At 48.8% G+C, this 25,993-nt stretch overlaps 1 protein-coding gene across 1 annotated transcript in view; it reads left to right on the top strand.

Annotated features, from left to right (window-relative positions):
• Positions 1-2,951: 2,951 nt before the first annotated feature.
• The window catches only part of MOCOS (molybdenum cofactor sulfurase), a gene marked incomplete at its 3' end in the record, with an annotated part of 55,015 nt that continues 31,973 nt past the window's right edge, over positions 2,952-25,993 (top strand). Inside the window, exons 1-8 of the mRNA XM_080714699.1 lie at positions 2,952-3,332; positions 8,847-8,936; positions 12,250-12,316; positions 13,838-14,479; positions 18,037-18,113; positions 21,048-21,247; positions 23,029-23,145; positions 25,118-25,573. Of these exons, the coding sequence (XP_080570825.1) occupies positions 3,224-3,332; positions 8,847-8,936; positions 12,250-12,316; positions 13,838-14,479; positions 18,037-18,113; positions 21,048-21,247; positions 23,029-23,145; positions 25,118-25,573 (1,758 nt within the window). The 5' untranslated portion in view covers positions 2,952-3,223. The remainder of the gene's footprint in view (positions 3,333-8,846; positions 8,937-12,249; positions 12,317-13,837; positions 14,480-18,036; positions 18,114-21,047; positions 21,248-23,028; positions 23,146-25,117; positions 25,574-25,993) is intronic.

Below are 25,993 nucleotides of genomic sequence, written 5' to 3'. Positions count from 1 at the left end.
GGACTCTGTGCAGGCCGTTTTTTATGATTATGGGGATTTCTTGCTCGGCCAAAAGCCTTCCTGCCTCGATGCAGTGTAGGCTAAGGTCTTTGTTAGGACCAGAATGATGAACAAAGTCAAGGGTCATGTGGTATCTGCCTCCTCTTGACAGAGGCCTGTACCCTCCTCCCGCACTCTTGGGGAATTCTAGCCTATCTGCTAGAAGTTACTTACTGTGTAATAATAAGTCTTTAAAATATGAAGGCTCTAGGTCCCAACTCTTTTGTGTACTTGCTTTTGGTGAGGGAACTCTGCATTATAACAGCTGCTGGAGTGCCTGGCAGTAACCAGGCCCCGACTGCTTTTTACATTTTGAAACTACTTTTTGATACATTAATACCAAATTCAATTATTAATTCAATGTATTAATTCCAATATATTAATACCAAAGTCATTTTCTAATATGGGCAAATTAATACCAAAGCTATTTTCAAATACATTTTGAAGCCATTTTCCAATATTGGCACATTAATACCAAAGCTATTTTCCTTTTCTTTTCTTTTTTCTTTTTTTCTTTCTTTCTTTTTTTTTTTTTCGGTACTAAGGATGGAACCCAGGGGCATTCTACCTCTGAGCTACACCCTCAGCTCTATTTTTTATTTTTTACTTTTGAAACGGGGTCTCACTGAGTTGCAAAGGGCCTAAGTAGCTGAGGCTGTCCTTGAACTGCGATCCTCTGGTCTCAGCCTCCTGAATGCTGGGATTACCAGCATGCAGCCTCCTGAATTCTGGGATTACCAGCATGCACCTGGCTTCAAAGCTATTTTCAAATACATTTTTTTTTTTTTTTTTTTTTGGTGGTACTGGGGATGGAACCCTGAGGCTTTCTACCTCTGGGCTATACTCCCAGACCCATTTTTATATTTTATTTGGAAACAGGGTCTCACTAAGTTGCTGAAAGCCTCACTGAGTAGCTGAGGCTGGCTTCGAACCTGCGCGATCCTCCTGTCTCAGCCTCCCAAGCGCAGGGATTACAAGTGTGCGCCACCACGCCCGGCTCTTTTCAAATACATTTTGAAGCCATTTTCCAATATGGTCACACCTACCATGTTCCTAGTGGGGAGCAGCCGGAGTCCAGTGAACACTGAGGAGTAGCTGTCAAAGCCCAGGCCCCTTCTCCAGTGATGCGGCCTGGACGCCTGGTTTTCCTGCCCGAGTTCCCACGACTTCATCCGGTCTCCTCACTGCCCTTCCACAGGTCTACTGAAACACTTTGGGGGCATTTTCTTATTCCAGAACCTTCAGGAGATTCCAGTTCCTTAGCCTGACTTCAGGTGTACCGACCCCGCCTTCAACCTTCCCTGCCTTCTTCCTCCACCACCCCAGGGCCTAACTCTGAGAAGCACTTTTGCCTTCTGCCAAGTGAGTATTGTCTATGAGAATGAAAGCCTGCTACGTAGTGACGGTTCCTCCATGAGGATCGCTTTTGTTATTAGTGCTGGTCAAAGCTATTTTACAGCAGAAGGTGCGCGGTGGGGCTGGGGTGTCAAGATGGCATCCAGCATCCACAGTGCCCATCGCGGAGTGCGCGGAAGGCAGGTAGATGTCAGTGGGCATGGCCAATGGGCACTCACTCACCTGCATACTCCTTTCTTCCAGAACCAGTGCCTGTCAATTGCGGTGCTGGGGGTTCGGCAGTGAGGAAGGGAGCCGGGCGGTCCACAGGCAGGAGCCCCAGCCCGCCGCAGGTGCCAGCAGACCCCGGACCCAGCGCCTACCGCGCCAGGGAAGGACACCAGGCCCCAGGGCCCTTCTCCGACTTGGTATTGGGCCAGCGGGGACCGGCAGGCAGCTCACCGCCCTCTCGTGGCTCGCTTTGGGTGGCTGCATCTCGCATGCAGGCTAAGCACAGGCGGTGAGCTGCTTGCCTCGTCCTCCTTGGTGGTCTACCTCGTCTGTATCTGAGCCCCCTTCCCTAGGCCTGCAGCACAGGCTCCCCTCTTTGGTTCCTCGACGGGTGCCTCGGCCTGGTTGGCAGAACCGGGTCTGCTGCCCTCCCCGCCGCCAGCCCCCGGCCCAGCACTGCGGGTGCAGGTGCGGCGGGCGGAGCGGGGAGGCGCCCTGCTCGGGGCGCGTACCCGCCGGGGCCTGTCAACCAGACCTTCTCCTTTGCTCCTCTTTGCCCAACACGTTCTTAGGAACGCCGCGCACCCGGGAGCAGCGACCCGCGAGGTCGGAGACTCCCTGGAAACGCCAGCTCGCCCCGGGCGGGCGAGGGCCCCGGGGTCGCTGTGCAGGAGAGTTCACGGGTTTCCGAGGAAAAAGGCACTGGGTCGCGTCCACCTGCATTTCCGTGCCGCAGATAAGCGAGGCCCTTGCCTTCCCTGGGCTGCATTGAAGTTTATTGACAGCCGGGCGTGGTGGCGCACGCTTGTAATCCCCGCACTTAGGAGGGTGAGACAGGAGGGTCGCAGTTCGCAGACAACCTCAGCTACTTAGTGAGGCCCTCTGCAACTTAATGAGACCCTGTTTCAAAATAAAGAATAAAAAACAGGGATGGGGATGTAGCTCAGAGGTCGAATGCCCTGGGTTCCTCCCGCAGACCCACAAAAAAAAAAAAAAAAAAAAAAAAAGCTTGTTGCCGGGCGTGGTGGCGCACGTGGTGACAGGAGGATCGCACAGGTTCGAAGCCAGCCTCAGCTACTAAGTGAGGCTGTCAGCAACTTAGTGAGACCCTGTTTCCAAATAAAGTATAAAATAGGTCTGTGAGTATAGCCCGGAGGTAGAAAAGCCCCTGGGTTCCACCCTTAGTACCACCTATATATATTACTATTTATTTATTTTTGCGGGTCTGGGGATTGAACCGAGGCATTTGACCTCCGAGCTACACCCCCTGTTCCATTTTTTATTCTTTATTTTTTTTGAAACAGATCTTAGTAAGTTGCGGAGGGCCTCACTAAGTAGCTGAGACCGTCCGCGAATCGCGATCCTCGGTTCTCAGCCTCCCGAGTGCTGGGATTGCACGCGTGGGCCCCCACGCCCGGTTAAAAAATACGAGAAAAAAAAAAAAAGAAGTTTGTTCCCAGCGACAACCGAAGCGGGCGCCTCGGCCTCAGGTGGGGCGCGGAGCACGGAGCGGAACTTGGCGAGCCTTCGCCCAGCCGGCGGGCGGGTCTGCGAGGCGCCGCCCCGCTGGACCCCGCGCCGGGCGGAGCCCAGATCGCCGGCCGGCAGCGCCGAGGCCATGGCCGGCGGGGGCGCGGAGCCGGGGCCCGAGCTGCAGCGCCTCGGCCACAGCTACGGCCCGCGCAGCCTGCGGGAGCTGCGCGACCAGGAGTTCGGCCGCCTGGCAGGTGAGGCGGCGGCGGCGCCCGGGGTCTGCGGGTGCGCGGCCCCCGCCCGGCACGCGCGGAACCGAAAGCGCACGAGGGAGGGACTGTGGGTCTACGCCGCCGCCCGCGGACTCGCGCCCTGAGCTCCCTGTGCAACCCCACGTCTTCTTGCTACAGCTGCCCTTAGACGAAAGTGAGGCAGGACCGACCTGTCTGCCTGCCCCACCTCCACAGGGCCCAGGAGTCCCCTCTGGAGGTCCTTACAGCCAGGGTTGCAAAATACAGGGCGCCCCAGCCGGGCTGCTGGGATGCACAGGGGCCGCGCGCAGGGGCTGGGACGCGACTCTAGGGGCACTCAGGGTCCGACCTAGGGCTGAGGCTCTGGGGCGGGGAGCTCCAAACTTCTCCGCGGGCATTCCTGTAGTAGCTTTTCTTGTTCAAAGGCTGCTTCCCCCCCCCCCTTCTCCCGCAATCAGAATGACTCTGACTCTGAGCTCTCCCCAACTCTGGTCCGCTGGGGTCCTAAAGAATTAGGAAAACGAACCGTGCAGTTTCAGTTTTCAAGAACAGGACGAGCCTGTAAATTGGTATACAAAGAACTCCAAGTATCTTTGCGGAACCTGCCGATTGTATCTGAAATCAAGATCGATCTGATCCCCCAGCTCACTGCCACAGGTTCGGATCCGTGCCCGTGCCAGGGACCTTGAGTAGGGTCAGAACCGAGTGCCTGACCATCAGAGAGGGTGACAGGTGAGGTGGGCAGCTCATGGGCCAGGGCACCTGTTACCAGTTACATCCTGATTAACGACTGGCCAATGCTCCTCTGTTTGTGGCAGGGCAGCTGCTTTTGAGGCCAATCCTCATATTTTCAATGGTAACTTTTTTTCCCTCTGGGAACTCTGAGAGCCATGACCTCCTCCTTGTGTGTCTACTTAAGTGGGGAGAACCCAAAGGGAGACAGGGGTCTCTGCCTACCTCTCCACTCCCTCCCCTTTCTTCTCTGTCTCCTTGTCACCTGCTGAAGACAGCCCCTCTCCCTTGGGCTCTGGTGGTGATCTCGCCTCTCTCTCTCTCTCTCTCTCTCTCTCTCTCTCTCTCTCTCTCTCTCTCTCTCTCTCTCACACACACACACACACATCTTTATAATGGAAAATTCCTACTCCACAGAAAGATCTAGATATTGGTGGTAGGATACCCACAGGTGCAGAGGGAGGGAGGCTCTCTATTCTTTTGAAGCAAATCCCAGAGCCCGTATCATTCAAGCAGCAATGATTTCAGCACCACCTCCTTAATCTCCTAAATCCCCTGACACCCGCCAGTGGCCAACCTCTCCTCTCCACACTACTCTAAAAATTAGAAGTATGTTCTGGGTCCCTCGTGATTTCACTCTGATCCCTCAGGGGATAGCGTTTCCCCTCAAAGGCAAATGGAGATGTGGCGCCAGGACCCAGGCTGGCCTGAGCCCCTGTCACATCTGCTGCGTTTGTGATGGGGTTGTGTGGCCTATATATACTTAGTGCCATTCCCAGCATTTCCTCTACATTCTGGAACAGGTTCACTTTTTTTCCTTTTTTTTTTTTTTCCATAGGAAAAAATGAACAGGAGAGAGGCTGGGAAAGAACCAACCACTAACCAAACCAAAATAAAATAACCCTCCCTCTTATGCACTCCCTCCCTGAAGGGTTTCTGCAGGTTTGAAAGCGTATCTGGCTAAGTGTTAGCCCTGTATAATTAAATGCTAAACTTACTGATATGTTTTGCCTAACCAGTTAGATGGGAATTTCCTGGTCTTAGTGAAGGGGACGTATAGATTTGGCTCAAGTAGTTCTTGAAGTGTCCGGGTACTGACTGAGCCCTGACATTTCTCACTACCCAAAATAGTTTGCATTTATATGTTTGTGGTATTTTTCCAGTGCCATATTCTGCTGGCTTTGTTTTGTTCATGGTTGTGTCCCCAGCACTTAGGACAATGCCTGGTACAAAGTGCTCAGGAAATAGTTGTTGGGTGAAAAAACATTCAAAGATTAGAAATAAAAGGAAATAATCAACTTGTTAAAAGTCATCTTCAAAACCTCCACAGATAACATAATAATTAATGGTAAAAGACTGGAAGCTTCTCCCCTGAGGTCTGGAGCAACACAAGGATATCTGTTCTCACTGCTTCTATCCAACAGTGTGCTGAAGGTCCCCATCAGGGCAATTCATCAGGGTTGACAGCAGCCTCAGCAACTTAGAGAGAGATCCTTCACAACGTAGTGAGGCCCAGTGTCAAAATAAAAAATTAAGTAAAATAAACGAGAGCTGGTGCTGTATCTTAGAGGGAGAATGCCTCTGGGTTTAATCCCAATAAAACACACACACACACACACACACACACACACACACACACACACACACACACAATGGCAATACTTCCTAAACTGATCTACAGATTCAATGTATGTCTCATAAAATGTACATTGCCCTCCCTACCCTGGAACAGCTTTTATAAATTATTTAGAGTCTATAATTGTCTAAGTACTTAAACAGAAAACTATGTTAATAAAGGAGGAAAAGGAATAAATATTCATGAAATGGTGTACTTTATGTATTTTTGTACAACACAATATGACATTCCATAATTAGTATTTCTTATTTATAATTTTAAAAATTAAAATTGTGCCCAGTTTCACATAGTTAATAAGCAAATGAGTTAGTGATTTAATCCTTGTTTTTCTAAGATAGTATGTAGGCCAAACTTGTTCTACTTACTTAGGATTCATTCTCGCTGCCTTTTTGCAGAAATTAATAAGGTGGCCCTCAGATTCATATAGAAATGCAAAGGACTCAGTGGATAATCTTGAAAGACAGCAAAGTTGGAGGACTCATGTTTCCTGATTTCAGAGCTTAACTGCAAAGTTGCAATAGTCAAGACACTAAGGTATTGGCATAAGGATGCATATAGGTTCCAATGGACTAGAACTGTTAAATCCAGAAATAAACACACACACATCTATGGACAATTGATTTGTAGCAGGAATGCTAAGGCTACTCAATGGGAGAAAGAAGAGTCTTTTCAACATATGATGTTGAGATAACTAGATATCCACATGCAGAAGAATGACTTTTACTTCATACTGAATTAAAAAAAATAACTCGGCCAGGTATGGTGGCACACACTTGTAATCCCCGTGCTTGGGAGGCTGAGACAGGAGGATCACACAGTTTCGAAGCCAGCCTCAGATACTTAGTGAGGCTCTCACCAACTCAGTGAGACCCCGTTTCCAAATAAAGTATAAAAACAGGTCTGGGAGTATAGCCCAGAGGTAGAAAGCCCCTGGGTTCCACCCCCAGGATCACACACACACACACACACACACACACACACACACACACACCTCAAAATCTATCAAAGACCCAAATATAAAAGCAAAAAGTACAAAACTTTTGTGGGGGACGAAACCCGTCTACTGTGTGCACAGCAGTTTCAATCCCCAATACTACAAAATAATAATAATAATAATAATAATAATATCAGTAGTAGTAATAAAGTGTAACTGATATCACCTAATGGCTGTCCCCTAAAAAAGTTGCACCGAACCAGGCATGCTGGCACATACCTGTAATCCCATACTTGGGAGGCTTAGACAGGAGGATCGCAGGTTCGAGGACAGCCTCAGCAAGTAGTGAGACTCTCATCAACTTAGCAAGACCTTGTTTCAAAATAAAAATGCCAGGCATGATGGCCCATGCTGGTATTCCCAGCATTCAGGAGGCTGAGACCGGAGGATCATGGTTTGCAGACAGCCTCAGCTACTTAGGGAGGCCTTCCACAATTTAGTGAGACCCTGTTTTAAAATAAAGAATAAAAAAATAGAGCAGGATGTATAGCTTGGAGGTAGATGCCCCTAGGTTAGGATAGGAACCTGCCGAGGGGTTAGGCCGGTCCCAGGGTCAGTGAGGCTGGGCTCAGAGCCTGTCGTGAGGCAAGGCCGGTGCTGGGGCCTCCGAGGCTGGGATCGGAGCCAGCCGAAGGGTTAGTTTGGTGCAGGGCCAGCAAGACCAGGATCAGAGCCTCCCATGAGGCAAGGCTGGTGCTGGAGCCAGTGAGGTCGGGATCAGAGTCCTCCGGGTGGCCAGGCCACTACTGGGGCCGTCAAGAGTAGGATTGGAACTTGCAACGCGGCATGCACAGAGAAGTATCACAGAAAATAAAAATCAGATGCTTCCCCTAATTAGCAAAAACTAGGAGAAATGGGGTAACGGAGGAGGTCGAGTTGTAGAAAAGGCCCTATAGATAAGCAATTAAGGTGACCAATCAGAGGAGATGGGATGGGGGAGGATGGAACCTCTTTAAAACTCATGATGTACGTAAACAAATGTATCAAAGATAATCACCAATCAAGCATGGGATCAAGGGAGGGGGAGGGAATGGGATGGGAATTGGATGAGGGCTAATTGGATGATATGTGCTTGTATATCCTCTCAAGTCTTGTATTCCAATGTGATGTATGATTACAATGCACCAATTAAAAAAGAAAAGAAAAAGAATGCCCCTGGGTTCCATCCCCAGACCAGCAAAATAAATAAATAAATAAATAAATAAATTAGGACTGGGGGTGTGGCTTGGAGATAGAATGCCTCTGGATTAAATCTGAGTGCCAAAAAAAACAAGACAAAACAAAACAAAAAACAAAACAACAACAAAAACACTTCTACCAGTTCTCTCTCTTACCAGCTATGTCCAATGGCTTGTTGCCTGCCCCACCTCACGGTGAGGCATTACGACCTTTTGTTCTCTGCCAGGCAGTTGGTAAACCTCAGTGTCTCCTGTTCATCTAAGTGTGCCTTTCTCTCCTTTGAAGAGAAGCAGGAAGGACCAGAGCCATTCCTCAAAGTCTCCGCCACTCCTCACAGTTCTGCTGGGTTCGTGAGGACTATGGCACAGTGTGGGAAAGCAGCAGACTCGCCCATTATGGAAGCGCAGGAGGCTCCAGAACAAGGCCAGGGTGTGAGTCACAGCTCTGCCACACATCATGAATGTTTGCTGGCTGCTCCTCTGTGTGGGAGGCCGGACCCGGTTCATAGGAAACTGGTTAATCAGGCAGCCAGATTGCAGGTGTGGTGGTGCACACTGTAATCCCAGTACCTGGAAGGCTGAGACGGGAGGAGCAGAGGTTCAAGGCCAGCCTCAAGAGCTTAGTAACACCCTGCTTCAAATAAAAATAGCGGGGCCTGGTGGTACGTGCCTGTAATCCCAGTAATTGGAGGCTAATACTGGAAGATTGCAGGTTCGAGGCCAGCCTCAGTAATTTAGTGGGGCATTCATCAACTTAGTGAGACCCTTCCTTGGATGGGCACATGTGTGTGCATGCACAAACGCATATATATACACACACACACCAGGAAACGAGTATCCTGGTGTAATGCTGAAACACTTCAAATGGGCACTGGTTGGACTCACACCAACAGATTAAGGAGACAATCAACTTGTTGATGGCCAAATGACCAAGGACCCGTGAGAAACAACCTGCAGCTTTCTTCTGTGTTTTTCAGGAACCGTCTACTTGGACCATGCAGGAGCCACCTTGTTCCCCCAGAGCCAGCTCACGAGCTTCACTAAAGATCTCATGGAAAATGTTTATGGTAAAAGAAAACATACCCAAACTGATTTTAGCCAAGATTGCATCAATAGATGGAGACCATGCTGAGTACACAAAGCCTAATAAGCCCCGGTCCTATGGGAGGCCAGGCGAGCACCAGGATCCTTCTGTATCAAACACTGGGATGGAAAGATCTGGCTCAGGGCTATGTGGATTGCTTCCAGAAGGAGCTGGTGTCAAGAAGGGCACAGGTTCGAAGGTGCTGAATTTGTTGTGAGTGGCTCTGTACAGGGCAGAGGCTGGGGCCACAGGAGGATCATTCATTCTTTCTTTCTCTCGTTCTTTCTTTCTTTCACTGCATAAATACTTTTTGAGCACTGTGGAGTATGGGCACAGTGCTGCAGCGGGAAGAAAATAAACACAGGCCCTTTCTTCATGGAGACTATGGTCTAGGCCTGCTAAACAGAATGTAATCAAGTGATCTCCAAATAAATGTAACCACCAGCTGAGTGAAGGGCTAGAAGCAAGAGGTGCCTGGCACCATGAGAGTGTAAGGTGATGCCAAGCCTGCATCACTGTCCTGGGTATTCCGGTGCCTGAGAAATGCTGGTACCTGTAATCACCCGAGAGAGACACTGAGGTGGGCAGCTATGCGCCAGGGGAAGCTTTCTCGGGAGTCGGTGGATGCTGGAGGGTGAGGTGGAGTTCACTTAGACAAGAGAAGAAGGATGCATGCGGGCAGTGGTAATAGGAAGAACCAAAATCCTGAAGGTGTTTCAGGAAGCAGCTGAGGGGAGTGGTAGAGATCTGCATGGGGAGGGAGGGGCAAGGCAGGGCAGATACTCTGGACTGCTCGATGGTTATCAGGGGCACTCACTGAGGGCATTCACATGCTCAGGAGATAACCTTGGAAAGAGAATTTGAAATAATAGCAGCAGTAGCAGTTATAACATTTATAATGATAATAATGATTGATTTTACACTACTCGAGTGTTCAGTGTATGTCAGGTACTATCTCAAATACATGTATTTTCCCTGTTCACCCTAATAATAACCTAAGAGATATAGGTTCTGTTATTACCCTTGATTTAAAAGTGAGTAAAGGGGCCGCATAGTCAGAAAGGACTGGGGCTGCAGGACCTGGGGCTGAATCCAGGCACGTTGGTTCCAGAAGCCAAGCCCTTAGTCCCTGACCCTGAGCCGCCTCAATTCACGACAGGCCTGTTATGTCACACTGAGGAGTTTGAATCATGTCTCTGGGCACCAGTATGTTTTTAAATCTGGGGAAACCATTGGGGAAGGTGCCAGTGAAGGACTTTATCTTGATTTACATTTATTATTTGCAGAGACCTGCAATTCTCCTTCTGTAACCTTAACAAGATCCATAGCTGTGGGAGAGGTGTTGGCCAGAGAGATGGCTGGCTGCCTTGAGATTTATGTGGTCCTAGTGATGGGGGGGGGTAAGAGCCAGGGTGAGGACAGCCCACGAGGCCAAGTGCCAAGTCCCTCAGCCTACTGACTTTTGTCCATCTGATAGCTGCAGTGGCCAGAAATCCAGTGTCACCTTCAGTGTGGTTTAGAGCAAAGCAAAAGCAAACAACAGCAGCAACAAAAAAAAAAAAAAAAAAAAAAAAAAAAATTAAAAGCAAGAAAAGCTGAGCCTGCCTTCCTGTGTCCGGTAGCCCTGTGCCTGTGAAATGCTGGTGCCCAACCCCTGCAGGCCAGGCCTTTGCAGACATCGGCATCCATGTCTACGAATCCAGCTTTGTGGGAGATCATAATGCCCTGGGGCACACAAGAGGGAGAAAATACTAGAAGGCTGCAAAGGAAGAGTAAGGTTGAGAAATCTCAGTCCTGAGAGCGGGGAGCTATGAGGACTTGGCCTCTTCACATATTTGGGGGAGGAGATGGGACACTTCTGCAGAGATGGTGCCAGCAGTGGTGGTGCCAATGTCAGGGCAGGGGGGCTAATTAAGTCCATGGCTCTGTCTCATGGTGGGAGGAGAGGCCAGACTACTGAGATGGTGTCCTCGGTCCTCCAGAGCTGATGGATATCGCCTCTGCCTCCCTATCAGAGAACTTGTAGAAAAGGCTTCTGGGCTGCCAGCTGCCTCTGAGCTGACATACAGCTCCAAGACCCTCTTCCCCGGCAAGTAAGGAAGGCTTTGTTTAGTTAAGTAGTTTATTTTTCATTTATTCAACAGCTTTATTGAGTGTGTATATTTTTAATATTTTATTTATATATTATATATTTATTTATATTTATATTTTTATATATTTTTATTATATATACATATAATTATTTTTTGGTGGTACTGAGGATTGAACTCAGAGACATTATACCTCTGAGCTACACACCCAGATTTATTTTATTTTTATTTTGAAACAGGGTCTTGCCAGGTTGGTGAGAGTCTCACTACTTGCTGAGGCTGTCCTCGAACCTGCAATTCTCATGCTTCCAAGTACTGGGATTACAGGCATGCACCACCACACTTGGCTTTATTCCTTTTTTTTTTTTTTCCCCAGTACTGGGGATTGAAGCCAGGTACATTCTACCTCTGAGCTATACTCTCAGTCCTATTTTTTATTCTTTATTTTGAAACAAGGTTTTACGTAGTTGCAGAGGGCCTCACTAAGTAGCTGAGGCTGGCTACGAACCTGCGATCTTCCTGTCTCAACCTCCTAAGTACTGGGATTACATGTTTCTGCCACTGCACCCAGCTGAGTTATATTTTACATATGTAACTCACCTATTTCAGGTATAGAATTCAGTCCTTTTTAGTACTCTAACTAGATGATGCAACCATTCCTATAAATCAGTTGGAAGGTTTTCAGTCTGCCCGTGAAATCTTCCACGCCCATCTGGAGTTAGTCCTCATTGCCACTCCCAGCCCCGGGCAACCACTGATCTGCTCCTCTCAGCACCTCTAAACAGTTGCCTTGGTGAACACATCGTATGGATGAAGTCATACAGCAAGTGGCCCCTCGTGTCTGGAGTATTTCACTCCTACGTTTCTGCACTTCGTTCATAACTTAGCCAGCAGTTTGTTCCTTTTTATTGCCAAAAAGTTGCCCCTTGTATGGATAGACTATATTCTGTCTGTTTACCAGTTAATAGACGTTTATGTTGTTTTCAGGATTTGGCTTAATGACCAGAGTTGCTGTGAACACGGTGTGCAAGTCTTTGTAGGGACATAAGTGTTTACTTCCTTTAGGCATATCTCTAGGAGTGGAATTGCTGGGCCTTTTGGTAGCTTTATGCTTAGCTTTCGGAAAAATGGAGGGAGAGGGTTTTGAAGGAACACAAAATGAGACATCCCCGAAGTGACTGTACAGCTTTGTCTTCGTAACCGCAGGCAACCCTCACAGCCAGAACATCACCAGCAAGCTCACCCATGACACTGTGGAGCAGGTGCGCTACAGGTGAGTGACGGGGACATGTCCACGCTGGCCACCTTGGTGATACACTTCCCTCGTCGCACCTGCCGCATCCCACGGAAGTTCTGAGAGCGTTTCGGGAAGATCACATTCAGTGAGAAAGCAATGCACGCGTGACAGTCAGCATCAGGGGCGGAGGACAGAAACACGACGGGGGAGGGCCGGAGGGGCAGCTGGCTGAGGCCACACGGCGGCTCCATGTGCCCGTGGGCATGTGCCAGAGCGACCCATTCTGAGGCCTTGGTCTCAGAGAAAATAAGCAGCACTTCTCTTTTCATGTTTCATTAGGTATCTTATTTTATTCATCTCTCCCCCTCCTTTTTTAAGCTAGTATTTACATTTTAAATAGCTCTTTGTACTTTTCAACATGTACTAACTGGTTTCTGGTAAATAATTTTCAGGTGGTTCCTAAAATTACTTGAGTCAAATAATTTCATATTTGTTTATTTTATTTTATTTATTTATTTTTTAATTTAATTTAATTTTTTGGTGGTACTGGGGGTGGAACCCAGAGGCTTTCTACCTCGAGGCTATACTCCCAGACCTTTTTTATATTTTATTTGGAAACAGGGTCTCACTAAGTTGCTGAGAGCCTCACTAAGTAGCTGAGGCTGGTTTTGAACCCGTGTGATCCTCCTGTCTCAGCCTCCAAGCGCGGGGATTACAAGTGTGCGCCACCACGCCCGGCAAATAATTTCATATTTGAAAGTAAAGCAGCTTTGCAATTATAATATTTGCAAATTGCCAATATTATAAAAAGAATGTAGCTGGGTGTGGTGGTGAAGGCTGAGACAGGAGAATAGCAGGCTTAAAGCCAGCCTCACAAACTTAACAAGACCCAGTTTCTTTCTTTCTTTACTTTCTTTTTCTTTTTCTTTCTTTTTCTTTCTTTGCAGTACTGGGGATTGAACCCAGGGGTGTTCTACCTCCAAGCTATATTCCCCAGCACTATTTTTAATTCTTTATTTCAAAACAGGGTCTCACTAAGTTGAAGCTGTTTGCAAACCTGTGATCCTCCTGTCTCAGTGTCCCAAGTACTGAGATTACAAGTGTGTCCCACCATGCTGGATGATAAAGGGCTAGGGGATTCAGAGGTAGAATCCCCCTGAGCTACACACACACACACACACACACACACACACACACACACACACACACACACACACACACACACACACACACACACACACACACACTGAAACAGGCTGATGACTTAGACCTGGCTGTGAAGATCTGGGGAGGAAACACCGAGGAGAAGGCTTTTCAGCTCCTACCCAGCTCGCTGTAGACTTTTGCCACCCCCGGTTGGAGATGGTGGTGGGCGGCATCTTGATCGCAGGGCCATGACTTTCTTGGCCTGCACCCTAGCTTCACAATGAGGTCCAGACTACCGGGCCTTTTCCTAGCACTTAGGGCAGAGACATCATTCAGTAAAAACCAGACCACCTGCCCAGGCGTTGTTGGAGGAGACCGAGGCTGCAATCGCGGCTCCCGTGCTTCTTCCAGGATTCTGGCCCACTTCTGCACCTCGCCGGAGGACTACAGCGTGGTCTTCACGGCTGGGAGCACGGCTGCTCTCAAGCTGGTGGCCGAGGCCTTTCCGTGGGTGTCCCGGGGCCCAGACAGCTGTGGGAGCCAGTTCTGCTACCTCACCGACAGCCACACGTCAGTGGTGGGCATGCGGAAGGTGGCCGCGGCCCTGAACGTCACGTCCACGCCGGTGAGGCCGGAGGACATGCGGGCGGCGGAGGATCCCGGCGCTGCGGCCTGCGACCCCGACTGCCAGCTCCCGCACCTCTTCTGCTACCCGGCTCAGAGCAACTTCTCCGGAACCAGGTACCCCCTGTCCTGGATAGGAGAGGTCCAGGCCGGGCGGATGAGCCCCGTGCTTGCTCCTGGGAAGTGGTTCGTGCTGCTGGATGCCGCCTCCTTCGTGAGCACGTCGCCTCTGGACCTGTCGGCCCATCAGGCCGACTTCGTGCCGGTCTCCTTCTACAAGATCTTCGGGTTCCCCACCGGCCTCGGTGCTCTGCTGGTCAATAATCGCGTGGCCCCTCTCCTGAGGAAGAGCTACTTCGGAGGAGGCACCGCCGCCGCCTACCTGGCAGGAGAGGACTTCTACGCCCCCAGGCCCGCTGTGGCTGAAAGGTACCCCCCCCCCCCTCGGTGGCTGGGGCCCCACGCTAGGCCGGACAGGTGCCTGCGCCCGCGGGATTGCGAGCCGGCCCTGGCAGGGCTCAGATGTGAGAGGCAGAGGAGGCTGGAGTGAACTCTGCCCCTCAGCCCTGCCGCGGTGCTTTGCAGCGGTGAGGACGAGGTGAAAGGCCTGCGCGGGGTCAGGAGGGCGCGTTCCCGGCCCTGGTACTGAGAAGAGATGGCAGAAACTGAAAGTGACTTGGGTGGACTTTGGAAGGAGTGTGAGGGCGCAGCCTCGACTCCCGTCCAGAGTCGGCTCTGCTTGGCACCTAGTTGGCAAGAAGGATCGACTAAACAAGAGGGCCCAGAACAGGGCGGGGTGAGGGCAGGCTCCCCACCTTCCTCACAGGTCAGGCCTGGCCTGGTGTCTTGGCCTGCCTCTTGCTCAGGCTGCAGGGTAGAGGGTGAGGGTTATGCCTGGGAATCTTCCAGATGGTGTTGGGAGGACCCATAAGGCTGAACCCAGGAAAGATAAACGATGCTGATCCAGGGCTCTGCTGGGTGCAGCAGTGGGGGCACCATGGGATTGGGGCAGGGAACAGTCACCCTGCTGGTGACTGAGAAGACCCTGGCCTGATGGGCAGGTGGCTCAGATTCCCCAGACCCAGTGCAGACTCAGGGTCCCTCAGACAGGGCCAGGCCTTGGTAGCAGAGTGTTAACCCTGCAGGCCCAAGCATGGGTGTGGCTCCCGGAAGGCAGGGTGGGGAGATGCAGGGTGGGAAGATTCAGGGTGGGGAGACACTGGCTTGACTCTCTGCATGTGTGTGTGTTTTCTGTAAAGTGGGCATGATAGCATCCTTGTAGAGCTGCTGTAGGTGGAACACCAGCACAGAGTGCCATTGGTATGCGTATGAGGCTGTTTGAAATCATTTTTGTTCAGGGTGTTTCCATAATTGGAGGATTCTAAAACAGGAAGGTGCCAGGGTGGTGCACACTTGTAACCCCAGCATTTGGGAGGCTTGAGACAGGAGGATCGCGGTTCGAGGACAGCCTCAGCTACTTAGTGAGGCCTCTGCAACTCAGTGAGACCCTGTTTCAAACTAAAGAATTAAAAATGGGGCTGGGGGTGTAGCTCACAGGTAGAAAGCCTCTGGGTTCCATCCCCAGACCTGCAAACAAAACAAACAAACAAAAAAACCAGGAAGGAGAATATAAGAAGCGTGATAAATTACCATGTAATATAATTGAGGGAGAGGAAATGACACAAGATGATATTAATTAAAGGGCAAAGAGACATTGCAAACTTAATATGTCCACCAGGGCATCTGAAGGCCTGGAAAAAAAAGGCAGTCCACTGGGGGTCAGTATGTGGCAGACTGGGGTGGACTGGACCACTTTCCTTTGATTTTGGTGGATTACTTTACAGCATCAGCATGGACCACACCAAGATTCCCAGACAGCAGAACATATTTCTTTACCACTATAAACCTAATATTTTTTCTTATGAACCTCAGACTAGAATTTAAGATAGAACATTCAATCCAAAGGCTTATTGAACATGTATCTCGATCATGTTCTTAACCTATTGTATTTTATAACTTGATGAAATAAAACCCTTGATAGAAACAAAAATCATTTTATTTTATTCTAAGGAAAAGCCTACTAATTAATATTGATTAACAAATAATTATTTATTGCTGATCAATCAATAATATAAGTCACTTGCTATTGATGTTTAATTTATTAGGAATTACTAATTCATTAATGATTCATCAATTAATAATTGATTACTGGCTCATTCTAAATTCCATATCTATTACTATTAGTTTTTACAAGGGAATTAACATTGCAGTAATGTTTTAAGCAAATCTTATTCCTAAGCATTAAGATACAAAGCAGGATGCTTCCACTGAAAGCTTCGACTTGCAGGAGGCTGCTGTGGGCGACTGTTCTCCACCTCATGCTTATAGAAACCTCCCCGAGTCTCACTCCTGCAGTCTGCTCTTCCCCAGGGGCCACAGGGATCTCCTTAGAGCCTGGGTCACATCGCATCATGTTAGTGCCCTGTGTAGAGCCTTCTGGCTCTTGGTGGCTGGTGTCTGCTGCTTCGCTATCTCCTGCCACTGTCCCCAGCTGCTCACACTCAGCATGGGTCTCCTGTTGTCCCTGCAGTGTGCCAGGCTCCTCCTGCTCAGGGGGCCTTGCCTCTTCCTCTCTCTGGAGTGCTGTATTTCTCAGACCCTGTAAGTTTAGCTGTTTCAAAAATTAGCTCTTTTACCCAGGCATGGCGACACACTCTGTAATTTCAGTATCTGGGAGGCTGAAGCAGGAGGATGGCAGATTCAAGGCCAGCCTTAGCAACCTAGTGAGACCCCATTCCAAAATAAAAAATAAATAGGGCTGGGAATGTAGCTCAGAGATCAAATGCCTCTGATTTCAGCCCCAGTGCTCCTCCCTCTCTTTCCCTTGCTCCTGACATCCAGTTGGTCTTTGTTTAAATAATTTACTTCCGATAAGACACCCTGACCACCTGGTTTAAAGTAGCCTCCAGCTGGGCGTGGTGGCGCATGCTTGTAATCCCTGCACTTGGGAAGCAGAGACAGGAGGATCACGCAGGTTCAAAGCCAGCCACGAGCGATGGCTTAGGAGACCCTGTTTCCAAATAAAAATGTAAAAATAGGTCTGGGAGTGTAGCCCGAAGGTAGAAGGGCTTCCAGGAACCCCAGTACCACCAAAAAAAAAAAAAAAAAAAAAAAACCCACCACCACCACCAACAACAACAAAAATAAAGCAGCCTCCAGCTTCTCTCTGCTTAAGCACCGTCCCCCTCCCGCAGCTTGGTTTCTCTGTGTATTTGCTGGGTTTTGTTCCTTGTCTCAGAGACTATAAAGCCATGTGGGCAGGGATGTTGCCTCTCTTGTTCACTGCTGTATTTTAGATACAGAATGGTGCCACACACATACAAGGTTGACTATAAAGATTTGATGAAAAGTCTAATGAAGCTAATAATTAAGAAATTCAAACATAATAAACATGTTGACAATCAGAAAGGCATGGATCTGCTGTATTGATGAGAGCCTTGTAATTTTAACTTAAATGTGTGGTTCCACACACTTTGAAACTAGAGACTTGTCAGATAGCTCTGAGCGAACCTTCTGGTCACCATGAGTCAAGGCCCCAGCAGTGGTGCCCTCTTGTGTCCAGAGTGCAGCACTTCAAGAGCCTACAGTACTGGTTTTGGCAAGTCAAAATTCTCCCTGGGGCTGCTGCAAAGCACCTCTTGTCTCATTAGCGCATCAGGGTGGCCACTGTCTTAGGGACCTTTGTCACCATTGCCTGCGTGCCCTACAGTGTTTGAAGTAGTTCGGGAAAGCTGCAGAGCTATTTAGGGACGGGCAGCCTGGTGGGTCCTGGTGTGTCAAGTCCCTCTTTGGAGGGGGAGAACAGTGTTAAAAGGGAAGCTTCTAATAGATTCCCACTCTTCCTAATTCACACCCTCACTGCACACCACACAATGTGTCTGGAGTGTGTTGGCCTCAGGTCTGCTCGTTCTTCTCTCGTGCTATAGGTTTGAAGATGGCACCATCTCCTTCCTTGATGTGATAGCGCTAAAACATGGATTCGATGCCCTGGAGCGCCTCACAGGTCAGTGGACATTTGTAACTGTACGACCTTGTTGCCATGTCCTTGAAGGAGCCCTGGCATGGCTGGTTCCCGATGGAGGGGACAGGCGTGTGGCAGTGAGCGGTGCACAGCAGCTGGACACTCGATGCAGGTTAATCCAATTCTAAACATGTCCAAAACAACTTCTGAGAGCAGGGAAAAAGGAGGGGATTCTGGTTTTTTTTTTTGTTTTTTGCTTTGCCAGTTAAAAGAATATTTTGACAGGTAGAGACATTTGAAATTGGATGTTAATAACGTACAGAAAAGAATGAGAATGGGGCAGGTCCTGAGGTCTCATTTAGCCCTTGCTGCACCTTCTCTGCAGCCCCCAGGGAAGCTGATGACAAGCCCCTCTTGCTCATAAGGAGTGAATACTCAGGTTAAATAGCTTCCCTGGGAGGACAGGATTTAAGTGTAGGCCACACTAATGCCTAATCCCAAACTCCCAGCCACTGTCTTCCACTGGACTTTGCACAATGCAGGTCTTTCCTCCGGGGAGTGGGGGTGTGGGTGGGTGCTCACTGGACACGCCATTCCCCATCTTACAAGGAGAGATGCACAGATACGGGACTGGGAGGGCATGTGTCTGGCATGCCTGGCATTAGACATGGTGTGCTTGGGCATTTCTTGAAGAGGCTGTGCTTTGCAAGCTGGGTGGCACTGCCTTTTTGGTACTGGGCTTGAACTTTACTAAGCTACACCCTCAGCACTATTTTCAGTGCTACTGGTACACTGCTTTCAAACCTGTACTCCTCCTATCTCAGCCTCCCAAGTACTGGGATTATAGGCATGCACCCTGTGCCCAGCTTAGCACTGCCTTTTCCCCCCATCGTGAGTGGGACTGTGTAACCTGGGGTGCATGTTAGCAGTGAGGCAGCTCTTCCTCTCTCTCTTGTCACACTGTTAGGACCCTCGGGTCCTCAGCCGCAGCCCAACACTGGGACTGATGGGTTCACAGAATGAACATTGCCTTGATGGTGGTACAGGGAGGTGAGTGGGCATCATCCAGGACAAGGGGGGAGGTAATGGACACAGGCATCAGCATGGAGCACTTTCCAAGGCCACCCAAATGGGAGGTGGCAGGGTCTAGCAGGCTGGGCACCTCTGAAAGCAAAGATTGACAGGAACAGCTCACAATATGGCAATCTCTGCCTTTTCCTACTAAATTGCTCTGGGTTTTGGTGTGTGTGTGTGTGTGTTCCTGTGGATTGACCCCAGGGACAGTCTACCTCTGAGCTATACCCCAAGCTCTTTATTTTTTATTATTTTAATTTTTTCAAAATATTTTTATTTTTATTTTATGTAGATCATATTGAAAATGGCATACATTCACACAGTACTTGGAGCCCTCCCCAACCCCCGCTACCCCTTTCCCCCCTCCCAACAATGAGTGTCCAGGTTGACCATGCTACATTCATACTTCTACACATATTCGAATGGAGCTCCAGCATTAATCAACCTCAGCCTTCTTCCTCCTCTCCTACCCTTCCTTTCTAGCTTTGCTGAGGTTTCCCCTCCCATTATCTGGAGTCCCTCTTGCATCCCCGTTACTCCCTAGTTTGGGCATGTTAGAGAAAACATATGTCCCTTCTCTTTCTGTGCCTGGCTGATCTCACTTAACATACTGTTCTCCAGGTCTTTCCATCTTCTTGAGAATGACATGATTTGTTCTTCTTTATTGCTGAGTAGAATTCCATTGTGTGTATTCCCCATCTTTCTTTCTTATTTTTATTTTTCATACAGAATCTCGCTAGGTTGCTAAGAGGCTCACTAAGTTGCTGAGGCTGGTGTTAAATCTGTGATCCTCCTGTCTCAGCCTCCCAAGTACAGGGATTACAGGTGCTTGCCATCATGCCTCACCTAAACTGCTCTTTAAAAAAGTGTGGTAATGTACATAAAGTTTACATTTAAACCATTTAAGTGTGTAACTGGGTAGTTTAAGTGCATTCACTTGTTCCACATCCATCACCACTAACCATGCTTCCAACTTTTTTGTCATCTCAAACTGAAACTGCCCATTAAAACACTAACTCCCCGTTCCCTCCTCCCCACCCCTGGTGACCACTACACTACTTTCTTGCCTATTCTGGATTCCTTATATAAAGGAAGTAATACAATATTTGTCCTTTTGTGTCTAGCTTATTTCACTTAGCATAATATTTTCAAGACTTATTGAAGTATGTATTCTTAATTGCTTTGTATAATTAAAATGATTTGAATATGGACAAAAACAAATAGCAAAAATAATATTTGAAGAAAAAAATTGTATATTTTTTGCCACCTGGAGGGTGTATATTATCTGAATGTTTAAGTAAAAAGAGGGCAACCGAATTTCTATGGAAAAAATCTCGTTTTCTTAAAAGTGAGTGAGTAGCCAGGTATGGTGGTGCACTCCTATAATTCCAGTAGTTGGGTGGCTGAGACAAGTGGATCACAGGTTTGAGGCCAGCTTTGGCAACCTAGCAAGACCCCATTTCAAAAAACATAAAAAAATAAAAAGACTGGGGTATAGCTCAGAGGTAGAATGCCCCTGGGTTCAATCCCTTATAACACACACACACACACACACACACACACACACACACGCACACGCACACACACACACATGCACACACACACACACACACACACGCACACTTAAAAAAGTAATCAAAGGCCAGGTGTGGTGGCGCACGCTTGTAATCCCCGCGCTTGGGAGGCGGTGACAGGAGGATCGCGCAGGTTCAAAGCCAGCTGCGCTGCCTTAAGAGACCCTGTTTCCGAATAAAAATGTATAAAATAGGTCTGGGAGTGTAGGCCAGAGGTAGAAGGGCTTCCAGGAACCCCAGTACCACCACCAAAAAAAAAAAAAGTAATAAAAGCGAGCAAGTGAGTTTCCTGTGAAGTTCATGGCTCTGGCTTCCCCTTGGTTTCGAGGTGGCATGGAGAACATAAGGTGGCACACCTTCACGTTGGCTCAGTATACCTATACCGCCCTGTCCTCTCTCCGCTACTCCAACGGAGCCCCTGTGGTGCGGATTTACAGCGACTCTGCGTTCAGCAGCCCTGACGTTCAGGGGCCCGTCATCAATTTCAATGTGCTGGATGACAAGGGGAACATCATCGGTTACTCCCAGGTGAGTTTTCGTTTTATCCTGCTGACTTTTTTTTTTTTTTTTAAATAGCAGAATCATTCTTGTCTGAAACTTGGAAGCTTTTCTGAGCCTTGTAATCTGCAGCGAAGGCCTCTGTGCCCTGGAACTAGCTGTGATGGAGCGCAGGCCTGCTGAGCCACAGAGGCCGCCTGGCCCCATGCAGAGGCCGCCTGGCCCCGTGCAGAAGCTGTTCAGCTCTCATGCGTGGCTCTGTTGAGCTGGGCTATGCTTTCCCAACCCTCTTTATTCAGGCACAGTGGGAAATTTCAATAGGAAGAAAGAAGTTGATTCTTCTGAGAGCAACAGGAGAAGACAGGCAGCAGGGAAGACACCCTAAAATAGGCTAGACAGAAAGGTAGTGGGGACATAGCTGAGGTCATTTTATGTCCAGGGATTGATCTTGGTATCCCAGCCACAGATCACAGTGTTTTCAGCCTCCAGGCCCTGGGGGGGAGCAGAGTCCTTGTCCCACAGCCAAGGAGTGGGTACAAACATCCCCAGGGGCTCCAGTGGATGTGAAGCACCTCCCAGAACCTCCAGAGGGCAGGGAAGACCCTTGCGGACAACCACTGTGGTTGAAGGGAGGTTGGAGAGACCAGGACACAGAGACCATGGCATCAGTAGTGAGGCTGGTGTCCAGGCTGAGAGCTGAGGCTGTGCCAGCTGCAAGGAGCTGCCCCAAGTCCTCAGCCCCACCGAAGCCTGTTCTTGTGAGCCTCGCTGGAAACATCTAGGCTCTTAATTTGGAATCTGGCCTTCATTTGACATTTTCCCTTTATCAGGCATATTTCTGTAATTTAACAGGTAAGCTTTAAATTTCCAGAACATTCTATAAAACGATTAATACACCCACACGAGAGCACACCATATTAGATCAAACTTCCAGGCTGAGATCACTGCAGAACCCAGGTCTGGAGGCTCATCCTACAGAAGACCACTGGCTGAGAGAAGAAAGGCTGTAGCCTGTGACAGAAGAAGAGGGAGCTTTGCTCAGAAACAGATCCTCAAGTCCAGGGGCTTGAGGGGTCACAGATGTAGGATAGGAACAGTGTGGGAGAGGGAGAGGCTACTGGAGGGGGTAGTATCCATGGCTTGTCAGGAATAGGCGGAGATCTTCCAGGAACCTGAGCGCTCCCTCTTTTCATTCCTTTTGAATGAAAGGTCTGGTGTTTCCAGTCCTGGTGGTTGGTGAGTGTTCTTAGCCTAAAATGGGGGCTAGAGTGTGTGTATGTGTGTAGGGGGCATAGGCAGGTCTAGGTCAAGTCAACCTTGTAGTATAGTGTTGGACCAACCATTTCTCAAGACTTTGTCAGAGCTGAGTAGAATCTGACCCCAAAGTGAAGGCGACGAAGACGACAGACACAACATGGAAGACAGGTGGCTTTTCATCCCACTTCAGTCCCCGTTTGTCATCTGCAGGCCCAAGGGAAGAGTCAGCGTTTTCAGCCAAACTGTCCTCAGGTCCCTGAAGAGTAAAGCAGGCAATGTTACCATCGTAACCTGCATGCCACAGGTGTTTTCTACAATAAAGAGAGTGGGGGACAAGTAAAATATTGCCCACCTGTGTAACCTCCAAAATTAGTGATTTTTGAGTCATTAAGTACAAATGAAGTTAGGGATATATTGAGGTTTTTCTTCTGTAACAAGATCTTCATTTTCTTGTTAGGAAATAGAGGTCTAAACACTGACCTGAGGCGCTTCCAGGCTTCCAGAGTGAAATTGGACACCTGTAACTCTGGCTCCATGTCCCATTCAATCCGCAGGTAGACAAGATGGCCAGCCTGTACAACATCCACCTGAGAACTGGCTGCTTCTGCAACACTGGGGCCTGTCAGAGGCACCTGGGTCTAAGCAACGAGATGGTCAAGAAGCATCTTCAGGTGGGTGCAGGGCCCTGTGTTTTGTGACTGTGATTAGCAGGATTACATGGTGGCAAGGGGTTGGCTACACTTTGGCTGTGTGTCTGGTGCAGGCTGGTTCTTTGGCCTCATTTCTAAGGGCTCTTTTTGTGGATATACAAAGGAAAGGGGGAGCGTCAAGGTAGTGTCTCTAGGGAAGTACTGTCTGGTCATTTTTTTACTTCGAGAGCAAACATTTAAAGGCAGAAAGGGTGTGGTGGCACATACTTGTAATCTCAGTACTTTAGGAGGCTGAGACAGGAGGATCGTAGATTCTAGGACAGCCTCAGCAACTTAGCAAGGCCCTCCGCAACTTAGTGAGCTCTTATTTTAAAATAAAAATTAGGGCTGGAGGTGTAGCTTGGAGGTAGACTATCCCTGGGTTCAACCCCCAGTACTATAAAAAATAAACATAATATAAGCAGGAAGGTCTGTTAACAGTGATGGGGACATCCCTCCAGGCACAGTTCACCTCCAGGCTGGGGGCAGAGTGGGACTCTGCCATGGCTCTGGGGATTCTTTGTTCTCCATATCCCCCACCTTCTCTTCTCTCCTGGGGTTGAGATTTTCCACTTCAGGGGACAGGCTGTCTGGAAACATTACTGCAAAATAGATAAGGGTTCCTTGCCACTCAGATTATCCTTATGAAGTTTCTAACTTGAGTTTCCTTTTGTTGCTACCAAACATTGTATGTACTAGATCCCAACTAACCATGAACTGAGGTTTTTTTTTTATTTTTTATTTTTTTGGTGGTACTGGGGTTCCTGGAAGCCCTTCTACCTCTGGGCTACACTCCCAGACCTATTTTATACTTTTTATTTGAAAACAGGGTCTCTTAAGCCAGCAAGGCTGGCTCCGAACCAGCGTGATCCTTCTGTCTCCGCCTCCCAAGCGTGGGGATTACAAGTGTGTGCCACCACGCCCAGCTGAACTGAGTTTTATTTAAAAAAAAACTGATAGAGAGAAGAAGAGGAAGAAGGTAGGGGGGGGTGAGAGGGAGAGACGCTCAGAACATGAAGAAATGCAGTTCTCGATACAACATCTGATTGTGTGGAATGCCCAGTCCCATCTCTCTGGGTGACTGGCCTGAAGTTAGCCCTGGGGAAGTGTCCCGGGCAGCCTGGTGTACCACACTGGCCAGCGACCAATACCGGGCAGGTTGGATACTGGGCTCCTCCTGCCTCTTTGCTCTTCCTTGCAGGGACACTCTGATTGACCAGGCCTTTGCAGGGGCTCGGGCTGGTTATTTGCAGGGGCAGCATCTCTGCCTGTCATGGGCATCTTTCAGGGATGCAGGCCTCCCCTCATACTGAGAGGCTGGAGGGCTGCCAGCAGGTGAGTTTCTCATCTCAGCCCTGGGTAGACCATGAAGCTGACCCCTTGGTGTATCAGAAACGCGGGCCTGTCCTTCGTCCCCTCTGGGCTGGCCCCTTAATTTACCCAGCTCTGGGTAAATGCTGTCCATGAAGTGCTTCCTTCAAACTTTTTGATAGCCTTTGAGACTGGTACTGGCTCCACTTCACAGCTGAGCAAAGTGGTCCAAAGAGCGGACCCCAGAGTGCTCAGAGCTTAGTCATGTCACAGACTCTGTGCAGCACGTGTATTAGGGTTGCAGGTCTCTTTTCCTAGGTTATTTTTATTTTTATTTTATTTATTTATTTTTGTGGTACTGGGGGTGGAACCCAGGGGCTTTTCTACCTCCGGGCTATACTCTCAGGCCTATTTTATATTTTATTTGGAAACAGGGTCTCACTAAGTTGCTGAGAGCCTCACTAAGTAGCTGTCTTTGAATCTGTATGATCCTCCTGTCTCAGTCTCCCAAGCACAGGGATTACAAGCGTGCACCACCATGCCCAGATTCCTGGGTTAGTTTTAAAATTAATGAAATTCATTTTATAAGATGGTTTCTGGTTTACCATGGGTCCCTCTGGTGATGTGTCATCCTTTTATGCAGGCTGGTCATGTCTGTGGAGACAACATGGACCTCATAGACGGGCAGCCTACAGGATCGGTGAGGATCTCATTTGGATACATGTCTACGGTCGAGGATGCCCAGGCCTTTCTCAGGTTCATCAAAGCCACCTGCCTGCACTTGCCCGGTGACCAACCTGTCCCTCCTGCTGACACCAGGGAAGCTGGAGCCCTAACAGCAGAGGGCAAGGCCCAGGACACACCTGCTGTCACAGGCAGCTATCTCCCATCGCAGGAAGGTGCCTGCACAGGCTCCAGGGTTTGGATCAACCCTCACCCTGCTGCGAATACCATGGAGTTGCAACCACCTCTGAGTGGGGCCTCCGGAGCCCAGTACTTGCCTTCAGAGGAAGCTGCAGACACCCTGCGTGGCGACCTTGGGCCACATGTTGTCACCAACCTTTACCTTTACCCCATCAAATCCTGTGCTGCGTTTGAGGTAAGAGCTTGCACTGTAGCAGAGAAACTGCTTCTGTTTGCTTTCTCTGCAGCATTTTTGTCTTTCTTTTCCTCTCCCTTCCTCCCTCCCCCCCCCTTTGCAGATTGAACCTAGGGGCTTTCTACCTCTTAGCTGCACCCCAGCCCTATTATGTTTTTTATTTTGAAACAGGGTCTTGCTAAGTTACCAAACACTGCTGGCCTTGAACCTGCAAGCCTCCTGTTTTAGCTTTCCAAGTACTGAGATTACAGGTGTGTGCCACCATGCCAGGACATTTTTTAAAAAATATAAAGTGAAGAAAGGATGCAGCAGGTGATGAAAAGCATATAAGAATCAAAATAATACACCAGAATGTTGTATGAAAAGCTGTTCTCGCCGGGCATGGTGGTGCATGCTTGTAATCCTAGCTCCCAGCATTTG

The sequence above is a fragment of the Muscardinus avellanarius genome (assembly GCF_963383645.1).
Source record: "Muscardinus avellanarius genome assembly, chromosome: 17".
NCBI lineage: Eukaryota > Metazoa > Chordata > Mammalia > Rodentia > Gliridae > Muscardinus > Muscardinus avellanarius.
This window is presented reverse-complemented; position numbering and strand designations above follow the sequence as displayed.